General features: G+C 32.9%; 2 protein-coding genes across 2 annotated transcripts; both read right to left on the reverse strand.

Annotated features, from left to right (window-relative positions):
• Nucleotides 1–603: 603 nt before the first annotated feature.
• On the reverse strand, nucleotides 604–3,398 carry LOC113059252 (synapse differentiation-inducing gene protein 1-like). The gene is made up of 2 exons (XM_026227609.1): nucleotides 2,928–3,398; nucleotides 604–1,229 (listed from the first exon to the last, which is right to left on the reverse strand). Exons 1-2 carry the CDS (start codon nucleotides 3,243–3,245, stop codon nucleotides 1,083–1,085), a joined length of 465 nt encoding a protein of 154 aa, XP_026083394.1. The 5' UTR covers nucleotides 3,246–3,398; the 3' UTR covers nucleotides 604–1,082.
• A 3,859-nt stretch (nucleotides 3,399–7,257) lies between these two features.
• On the reverse strand, nucleotides 7,258–10,452 carry LOC113059659 (synapse differentiation-inducing gene protein 1-like). The gene is made up of 2 exons (XM_026228202.1): nucleotides 9,992–10,452; nucleotides 7,258–7,580 (listed from the first exon to the last, which is right to left on the reverse strand). The coding sequence occupies exons 1-2, from the start codon at nucleotides 10,181–10,183 to the stop codon at nucleotides 7,443–7,445; spliced, it is 330 nt and encodes a 109-aa protein (XP_026083987.1). The 5' UTR covers nucleotides 10,184–10,452; the 3' UTR covers nucleotides 7,258–7,442.
• Between the last annotated feature and the right edge of the window lie 1,030 nt (nucleotides 10,453–11,482).

Consider the following 11,482-nt stretch of genomic DNA (forward strand, 5'->3'; position numbering starts at 1 on the left):
TTTGCATTATTATTTCAGTATGATATTACTGTACAAATGTAGCAAACGGTTGCTGTCAGCAGTCCTCGTCTACACTGATACCTTTTGTATATGGCAATAAAATTGACTTACACCTCCACCTAAATCTAATTGTTTTGAAAGGATATTCTTTTTTAGATTTGGAATTTATTTCAATATTGTATTTCTGTGGAAATGTACAAAAATGCTGTTTTATAAATTAATTAATTTATACATGGATTAATATTATTATTATTATTATTATTATTATTAGTCCAGTTTGTTGTTGTGCTCACTGTGTGACAAGTTTTGAAAAAGTGACCCAAGTATTGAAAAATGGGGATTATTTTAAAAGAAGACCACTTTGAAATAAAATAGAAACACCTTTATCTCAGTTTTAAAATCAATATGTTTCTGATGCTGATGATTAACAAGTAATCAAACTGACCCCTCTACACTTGTTGACCCCTTGTCCAACCCTTAAACCTACCCATAATACCAAACCCTAACCCTAACCTACTCATATCACAGCTCAATAGCAGCAAAAGCTTTAAATCAATGTACAACATCTGTTAAAATAATTTGTCAATTGTCAAGATTGCATGATCATATGAATTAAAAGTTTAATGACATTTGTAAGCATTGTAATTTACATTATCTGTTGAACTTTAGGTAATGTTTAACAATGTTAGTAAACATTAACAATTAACATTAACTAATGATCCATTAAGCATTATATAATGTTTGTTAATGATTTATTATAGTGTAACCCAAAATTAATTTCTCATAAATTGGCAGGCACAGTAGTTATTAACTGTCAGATACAGATACAGATACAGCCTGCATGCATTGACAGACAGACAGACAGATTTATGATATAATTATGCCCACATACAAAATAAAACTGTATGTAAAAAAACTCAAATTAGCACAGCTGCATACAAGATAAGCAAAAAGTCTAAACATGCAATAATCAGCCTTAAAGCACATGTCGCTTTAATAATACAGTGAGCAAATGGCATTTACAATGCAGAGAATCATATCTGTTTGTAATCTGCATCCAATCATGACAGCTCTATCAGCTTTTATGAAGTCATAGCTAAAACATTGATGATAATCAACAGTACAATGAAAACGAGGCCAACACCGAGGGCGGCATGATTCAGGATGAGTGTCGTTTTGGAGTTCTTCTCTGCTAATTCTCGCTGTCCTGAGAAGTTGGCGTTTCGAGTCTGTGAAAACAATTGTAAAACATAATATCAGCAACTTTTGAGCTTCCCTGAGCCAATGGCAGATGGGGTCGTTCTCAAAAGAAGGGGCAGACTTTTCATAGTAACATGTAATGCTTCATGTTCGTTTGATGGAGAGTTAATTTTTTTAGATGGATGGATGCAGTTACTGAACTTCAAAATCTCAACCACTAGTCACTGCTATTCAAAGCTTGGAAGATTAATTGGATTAATTAAACTAATTAATTTTACTTTGCTGGAACAGCAGTTATGCTAATGATGTCTCTGTTTGTTTCTATGTTCTATGTGTAACTAGGATTTACACAAGCTCCAGTTTGGATCCAGAACACCTGAGAAGAAATGATGCTGACCCCTCAGAGGACCCCCGATGATGCTAACCTTGAATCAACAAACAGAACTAACAAATATTGCTACAAGCATGAAAGCATCATATAATAATTGCTGTTAATAATGTTCATCGTCTGGTTGACTACGTTTTGTATTAATTTTTCTGAAAATTCCTGTCATATGCGCACAAACTGACAGTCACCACTTATAAGCTACTACTAAATATTGTACATATTGTACATTTTCTGTAAAGTTGCTTTGTAATGATTTGTATTGTAAAAAGCGCTATACAAATAAACTTGAATTGAATTGAACTGGAATTCATTGATCTCAAGGATGTAATGTGATTTGTTATTAAGGCAAACGTGATCCAACTTGACTGTTATGCTTTCTCTAATACCAAAGACTATAAAATACCCAAGATGTGTCACCCCCATAGTTTTGAATTGGGAAAAATGCAATGCTCAATATTCCACTCTATTGAACGAAGCTCAGTCTTCTAAGTAAAAGTGCCAGTCACTAATCTGTAAAGTCAGAGCATCCCTGCAGCTGGCAGAAGTCCCAGTTGCTTTAGAAACAGTCAGCATTCTGAGACATGCACCCAGATCTGCACAGTGGCTGATAAAAAAAAAAGCTTTGTAATTTCTATCTGAGCAAATTAAAAAACACTTATGAGACCGTTGTTGTCAGTTTTCATTGGTGAATTCAAATGTGAAATTTATTCTTAAGTTTGGGAAGCAGTTTTGGATAATTTGACATTTCTCTATTCAAAGAGACAGGAGCTGCACTTGCATGCTTGAGAGGAGTTTCAAAGATGGCCGCTGAGTGAAATGACTTGACATGATTTTGGTAATACAGACCCTCGTATCTCCCAATAGTAAGACGATCTCTGGTTTTACCATGTTAAGACGACACATTTGAATGTGTAGCCTTTACTTGAAAACATGCTGTTAAATTTACTTTCATTATTTAAGTAAAAATGGTTTCCTATTTTTTTTTCTTTCTTTTTTATTATTTATACAGAACTACAACAGTAAAAGAATAATAATAAAAATAATAAGATTTTTAATGTGTGGGATCAATGTGGGGTACTTAAAAAATGCAATGTAGATTCAGACAGCAGTGTAAAAAAAAATATATATATACAGTATATACTGTACAAAAACTGTAAACAAACGTTTTTCTATATTTTATGTATATTTATTATAACTAAACACTGAAACCATGGTACAAACATACCCAATTTTATTCTTTTTTTTTTTTACTTCTCTTTTGCATGAATATTTTATGCTTATTATTTATATATAATGTTAAGGAAATTAATGAAAAGAAAGCAAATGTGCTAATACTTACAGAGCAGGAGAAAACCAGCGCAGCAATGCCCAGAGGAAAACAGCAGCACAGCATGGTAAAGATGGAGTAGCCCAAGTAATCCGGCAATGGATTGGCCAGTGGAGCAACGGTCACAAAAACTCCAGGCTGTACAGCAACCACAGTTTGTCCTGGATATGGTCCCTGGGTGTAGGGGCCTTGGGGGAACTGGAAGGAGGGAGGATATCCAGCAAGATTGTCCTGGTTTGCTAGTGGTGGTGCTGAAGGATGCAACATTGCCGATTTCTCAGATGAATCCCAGGCTCCTGGAGGCTGATTGAAAGACTGGCTGGGATCCATTTGTCTGATTATTGGAATTTGATTTAATTTTTCTTTGCCTTGTGCTCTGCTGAGACGTATTCCTGTATTCTGGTTCAGGCTTCTCTGTGCTGATGAAGGGAGTCAGCATAGGGAGGTGGTTTGTTTGCAGAGAAGGACTGACTAACTTTATTATGTTACACTGTTTCCCTGTGATGCAGGCGCCACCTTGTGGTTTCACATTTATTTATACTGATGCGATACATGTAAATGATCAGGATGATTCACCATATCCAGTATATAAGTACAAATAATAATAATATTTATAATAATAATAATATTTATAATATTTTAGTACAAATATGTGATGATTCAAATCGGTTGAGATGTTAAATTAATTGCTATGTTTTTTATGAGTGTATCACTGAGGGGAACTGACTATCTTTAGAAAAAGTTTAGATTATATTTTCTTTTCATTTTACATGCATATAATGTATATTAATGTTGTATTTAAAAGCGCTGAGCTGCTTTGTTTACAATAACCAAGGAAATGCTGTGTGGCTACTGTTTCATGAGTGCCACCTGCTGTCAGAGAGTGAATTTGCGTCTCATTCATCCCATCTGCTGTTCTTGTCTCACCGAGATGTTTCATGCAGGATAATTTGACAAAATTAAAATCCGACCATTCTGTGGAATAAGTGGATAATGTGAATCAAGCACAGATATAGGAAATAACTATCAATTTGAGATGCATAAATTCCATTAAACATTTAACTTTCACTTCACCAAGGGTTAAATTGAGTCAGTTTCAGTTGTAGTTTTATTTAGCTAAAATAATAAACATTATTATTTTTATAATCCCAAATAATCCCACATATAATCACAGGACAGAGCAAAAAATGAAATGCAAGATAATTGCAATGCTCTGGAAAACAGCTATAGAGTTGGTGTCACTATACAGGTGCATCTCAATAAATTAGAATGTTGTGGAAAAGTTCACTTATTTCAGTAATTCAACTCAAAAATGTATTGCTGAATTTAGGTTATTTACTGAACAGTTGAGTAGACACGGGCAAACAATGTTGCTGTTGGCTTTATAATGTATGTGTTCCTGTGTGTGGTTCTGACAAATTAAACAAATAACAAATATAAGTAACATCATATATAATAAATATCCATATACATTCATCCAATAACTAAACAGTAACTAAAATGTAATGTTTCAAGTAATTATAAGCATCGTCAAAGAAATAATGATGAAACATGTGCCATGAAACCTAGTCACATGTACGGAAACGTGACTAAATAAAAAGTGCTCCACGGATTATGAAGAATATTACTAGTGTGAGTTAAAGATTTGGAAACTCAAAAGTATCCATTTATACAATACACAATATAGCAGAAAATATCTTCATTCAACAGCCAAACATAATATACTGTGTGTATAATAGTTAACACAGAGATAGGTCTCATCTGCACAGCCCCACATGCTGCATTCGCTTTCTTTCTCGTGCAGTTCTACCCATAACTAAGTGCTGCTCACTGATTATTGCATGCACTCTGAATGTGTTTAAGCACATCGGTCAGAGCCGGAGTTGCACATATGTGATTGTTCAGTTATCTGTGCTGCCTTTCTTACATTGTGTTAAATAAATTAAATACACACAGATTGAAGTAGTATAAGTCTTTGGTTCTTTTAATAGTGATGATTTTGGCTCACATCTAACAAAAACCCACCAATTCACTATCTCAACAATTAGGAGTGGCTTAACAAGAGGAATATGACAAAGGTAGACAAATTCCTTGACACGTCTTTATGCCTTGACTCCAGCCTCAGATCATTCATTGAGAAGTTCACTCAAATTCTTGAACCGATTTTGCTTGACAATCCTCATAAGGCTGCGGTTCTCTCGTTGGTAGTGCATCTTTTTCTCCCACACTCAACTTTCTGTTAACATGCTTAGATACAGCACTCTGTGAACAGCCAGCTTCTTTGGCAATGAATGTTTGTGGCTCCTTGTGAAGGGTGTCAATGATTGTCTTCTGGTCAACTGTCAGATCAGAACTGTCGTCCCCATGATTGTGCAGCCTAGTGAACCAAGAGACCATTTTGAAGGCTCAGGAAACCTTTGCAGGTGTTTTGGGTTGATAAGCTGATTGGCATGTCACCATATTCTAATTGGTTGAGATAGTGAATTTGTGGGTTTTTGTTAAATGTGAGTCAAATCATCAGAATTAAAAGAACCAAAGACTTAAACTACTTTGTGTGCATTGAATTTATTTAATACACAAGTTTCACAGTTTAAGTTGAATTACTTAAAATAAATTAACATTTCCATGAGATGAATGAGATGAACGTCTGTCCCACTTAATATCTTTAATAATTATATTATGCACACTCATAAAAAGTTTAAAAGCTGATGTGGTACAGTTTTGTAACTTATTTACCTTTACCTTAAATGCCCATAGGCATTTTCTCCGAGCCTCTTTCTGCATTTGCATTCCCAGCTATGACAGTATATTCAGAATGCAATCCTTGACGGAGCTGAGAAATATCATGTGATTTCCTCATCGTTTCCCAAAGTTAGGTCTGTAAAACTGTTTTCGAGTACAAAAAGTAAATTATTGAAGCGGTAATTTTTTCAAATTAGTCGTGTTGTTTTTTTGTTTTGTGTTTTCACAGTAATTATGAATGTACAGGTTATTTAGTGCTTTAACACATCCTAAAGTTACTTACTTACTTAGTTACTTTTGTCCCGCTACATTGACAAAAAGTATTTATTTTGTTCCAGTGCATGCTATATTGTGAATTTCTGTGTCTTGCATTATTTATTAAAATGTTTATGTCATATTATACCAAAAGAATATGTCTTAGTGAGGGTCAGAAAGACAGACAGAGGTCTGGTTTTATCCAGATGTTTTTGAGAGGGCGTTTCTGGACATAGAGGAACATCACTCTCTGGGCAGCTGCTACGTTACATTTATATTTAGGTTTTAGACATATCTTAGCCTTTACACCTCTACCTATGAATTTGCAGTGTTTCTAGATGTTTTAATCCAAATTTTCAATTTATGAATAAAAACAACTGGATGGAAATATAAATAGGCCTACTGTTACATTATGTTTAGAGTTTTTTTATTATGCTAATGTAATAAAATTTTATATTGTACATTCTGTTGATTTTTTTTTATTAAAATACATTGAAATTGACATAAAAAAATACAGTCAGGTTTTGAGACATCTGATGAAACTTAAATTTAAAATGAAAATATGACAATGTAATTAAATAATTTTTTTGCAAAGATAAAGGACAAAATATGTATGTCTCTCCCCTACATGAATCTTAAAAAAATTACATTATCACAGAAAAGTTCTCATTTTTTTGTAAGCAAACTCTCTTATACCCTAGATTCATTGCACACAAACTGAACTATTTCAAGAGTTTTTGTTTTAATTCTGATGGTTATGACGTACAGCTTAGGAAAATAAAAAATTCAATACCTCTAAAAAATATAATATTTTCTCAAAGAACAATAGAAAAAAAAAAGATTTACTCTAACTTCCCTCCAATTAGGCTACAGTTTTTATTTACAAATGCTGGGAAACATTTCTGAAAATAGGTCACTTTTTCAAAACTACCTGTACATCTAGACCTAATTGTTCGAAAAGCATTATTTATTTATTTTTGGACAAGCAATGTATTACAATATGGTATTAGAAATGTAGCAAAGTGTTGTCTTATTCAGAAATAATTATTAGCCGTCATAACAAACTAGTTTTCTTTCTGTCAGCAGTCCATGCTACACTGATAAAAATGATTGTGTGGTGAAGTAAATACTACAGAAAAAAAACAATTTAATTTCTACACGAAAAAGTTAGTTCAGGTAATAAAAAAAAATGATTTTTTTTTATTAAGTAAAACTTACTAAACTTTTCTGATACTGGTGTTCCCATTATATACTTTCTGATTTGAGTAGTTGACTAAAACTTTCATTTCTGTTTAAGTTGGTTGATCAATGAAAAAAAAAAAAAAAACAAGCACAGCTGCACACAAGATATTTAAAATAAGCCAAAAGCCTAAACAAAACATTTTAGAAGTAAAGAGAACAGAAAACTGCATGGTAGAATTAGTTTAAACATAGAATAATCAGCCTTAAATTGAGCAAGTAACATTTAAAATAAAGAAAAACACAAATCTGTTTGTAATCTGCATCCAGCCATGTCAGCTCTAAAAGCTTTTATCTGAAATACAACATCCTGGAAATAATTACAAAAGTAACCAAGCCAATCCCAAGGTTGATATTATTCAGCATGAGCGCCATTTTGGAATTCCTCTTTGCTAATTCTTGCTGTCCTGAGTAGATGGCATCTCGAGTCTGTGAAAACAATTATGAAACATATAACATTTCTTTGAGCCAGTGGTGGATGGGAATGTTCAACATTTATTGTTCCATTTACATTTGATGGAAGAGGTACACTGAAAGCAAATCTGGGCTATAAACTTTATTTTATTTTATTTATAGTACATTTTACAAGATAAAATTACGAATTGTGAGAAATAAACTTCTTCCAGAAAGATTTCATAATTTTGAGATAAAAAAGTTGCACTTATTATTATTATTATTATTATTATCTCGTGGCAGAAACAGGCTTCCATAAGTAACACACTGAAGTAAGAAAGTCTGAAACTGTATTTATTTTTAAATCTTCCTACTTACAGTATTCAATTATTAAGCCATTTAACTGTTGGTGACAAATTGCACATTCATTTAACTTTGTGAAGTTACCACTGGTTTCCTATCTTTTTCTTGAAGGTAAACATGTTTTTGTATAAATTTGCTAACGTAGCTTTGTTTTATTTTGTTTGTTTTATTATGCACATTGATAACCAAGTTAACATGATAAATAGCTAACCAAGTTGACCAACCAGTGAGTTTAGCTAATCCAGTCACAAAATCACATTGAACTATATTTAAAAATTATTGGCTTGTAAGTAAATTGTTTTCACGTGTATACCGTATTTTCCGGACTATAAGTCGCACTTTTTTTTATTGTTTGGCTGGTCCTGCGACTTATAGTCAGGTGCGACTTATTTATCAAAATTAATCTGACATGAACCAAGAGTAATGAACTAAGAGAAATGATCAGAGAAAACATTACCATCTACAGCCGCGAGAGGGCGCTCTATGCGTCTCAGTGCTCCTGTAGTCTACACTGAAGACATAGAGCGCCCTCTCACGGCTGGAGATGGTCCTCCAGACTCCTAAATATTTGCCCTAGGATATTTCACAAAGCTTTTTATTGATAAAACCAGCTCCTAAATCTTAAGGGTAGTTAGGGGTAGTCAAGAGGATGTATATTTAAATATATAAATACATATATTATGTTGTATGTATTTTGACACATGCAGTCTACATTTTAAGAATCATCAGCCAGCTGAATAACTAATAAAATTATATGTTTTTTTTTTTCTTAAAACTGTTAAAACCATTGCTGTTTAGGTGGCTTCCAGCTCCACATTTTTTATATATAACTAACAGTCATTTAAAGAAAACCGAAAAACAGGAAAACACCAACGATATCAGTTCTGAGGAAGTTACATGAAAGATTTTGTTGTGTGATAATGCTTACGTATTTGTGACCACAAATACAGCTTAAGCTTTAAAAATCCTCTCACATTTTGATGAGTGAGTAATATACCTATATGCAGTCAAAAGTATTTGAACAGTAAGATTTTTTTTTTATGTTTTTAAAGAATTCTCTTCTGCTCACCAAGCCTACATTTATTTGATCGGAAATACAGCAAAATCAGTAATATTGTGAAAAAAATCTTACTATTTAAAATGACAGCTTTTTCTTTTTGAAAATATATGTTAAAATGTAATTATTCCTGTGATTTCAAAGCTGACGTTTTAGCATCATTACTCCATTACGCCATTACTTTCAGAAATAATTTTAATATATTTATATATAATTATTATAATTATTATTATTACATTTCTTTAAAACAGTTGAATCATTTTTTTTCAGGATTATTAGATGAATAGAAAGATCCAAAGATCATCATTTATTTGAAATAAAAGCTTTTTTAACATTATATACTGTACCATTCAAAAGCTTGAAGTCAGTGTACATTTTTCTTTAGTTTTTTATTTTTATTTTTATTTTTTTGAGGAAAAAAAATATTTATTTATTTTTTAGAAAGGAAGCTTTAACTTGATCACAAGTGATGATAATGATACAAAAGATTTCTGTTTCAGATAAATGCTGTTCTTCTGAATTTTCTATTCATCAAACCTGAAAAAAAATCTACTTTTTTCAACATAATTATAATAATAATAAATGTATTTTCTGAGGAGCAAATCAGAATATTACATTGATTTCAGAAGTAACATGTGAGACTGAATATTGGAATAATGATGCTGAAAATTCAGCTTTGAAATCAAAGAAATAAGTTACATTTTAAAATATATTAAAATAGAAAGTACTCATAAATAGTAACGATATGTCACTATATTATTTTTGCAGAATTATGGATCAAATAAATGCAGGCTTAGTAAACAGAAGATTTTTTTTTTTTTTTTAATCTCTGTTCAAAGACTTTTGAGTTGTACTGTAGTATACCGTATATATATATATATATATATATATATATATATATATATATATATATATATATATATGTGTGTGTGTGTGTGTGTGTGTGTGTGTGTGTGTTACAAAGCTTCATGCTTTTAAATGTTAAATTAATTAATTAAAAGACAAACACATGGACTAATATACTTACAGAGGAGGAGAAAACTAGCGCAGCAATGCCCAGAGGAAAACAGCAGAACAGAAAGGTGAAGATGGAGTAACCCAAGTAATCTGGAACTAGACTGGCTAGTGGAGCAGTAGTCACAAAAACTGGAGGCTGTACAGTGACCCCAGACTGTCCTGGATATGGACGTGTGTCACTGAAAGGCTGGCTGGGATCCATTTGTCCGGTTATTGGATTTTGATTGTAATTTTCTTTCTGCCTTGGAGTCTGCAGCAATGTATGTATTACTGTTCTCTGGTTCAGTCTTTTCTGTTCTGAAGTTAGCTAACAAATGAGAGGTGAGTTGTAGGTTTTAGGGAAGGAGTGACATCCCACATAGCAAACGGACTTGGCTCACATGCGGCCTCAAGGTGGCACTGCTGGCCTCCTGTCGGCAATGGCATGTATCCTTTCAGCCAGAGCTGGGCCACGTGTTGCAATGACAGCACTGCAGGGATCCAGCAAACAACATGAGGGCCGATTGTTGATGGGAGGAGTGTGGCCCAGATCAGTCAGGTGATATGTGGCCCAAATCAGGCTAAGATCTGGAAGCATATTATGTGACCAATGATAAACAAGATAAATACAATATTGCATGATAATGGTTAAATGATCACTTACATTTTAATGAAGTGTAGTATTGTTAAAATTTAGTCTTTGAAATGGCAAGTCAAAATTGAATGAAACATTAATATTTAAAAAATAAGCAAATCAGTCAAGTGCATTAAACTGCACTTAATTAAACATTTTATTAAATTTTATATTATTATTCTTGGTACAAAAAATCTTAGAATCCTTACACGAAAAGAGACAGAGAGAGAGAGTATTTTACCATTATCATGTAATATTTATTTGGTTTACTAAGAGACACACACTGATCTATAATAGAGAGAGGGGGCACATAATTTTTAAAGTATGCGGCCATTCACAAGCATTAAATAAAATGATCATGAAAGTATTTTATTTTTATTTAACTCCTGTACCCATGTGATACTTGGTGTGAGGAACAGATCCAAATTTAAACCGCATTCATCAGCGATATGTATCTCCTTCCTCTGTAGCTATAGTAACTATTTAAAAATTAATATTTATATCATTAATAACTTACCCTAATGTCGTTCCAAACACGTGAAACCTCTGTTTATCTTCAGAACACAGTTTAAGAAATTTTAGATAATATTTCTGTCACGATCATTACATGAAGTGCCCATGAACTTTTGTAGAGGGCACTCCAATCAGGACAATTCCACACTCAACACCAGATGTCACTCGGACTCTAGCACCTCGTATCTGTTGCACCACACCCTAACTACATTTCCCATGAGTCTCTTCATCACAATCACCCTGCCACACCTGCACCTCATTTACACACACATATAAGCAGCACACTCACTCTCACTCTCTGCGAAGTATTGATTTGCTGTGTCTGTCATTTCCAAGCGTTTTCCTTGTGTTGGATCTCTCTGTACCTGACCTTTG

Source organism: Carassius auratus, chromosome 41, assembly GCF_003368295.1.
Source record: "Carassius auratus strain Wakin chromosome 41, ASM336829v1, whole genome shotgun sequence".
Classification (NCBI taxonomy): domain Eukaryota; kingdom Metazoa; phylum Chordata; class Actinopteri; order Cypriniformes; family Cyprinidae; genus Carassius; species Carassius auratus.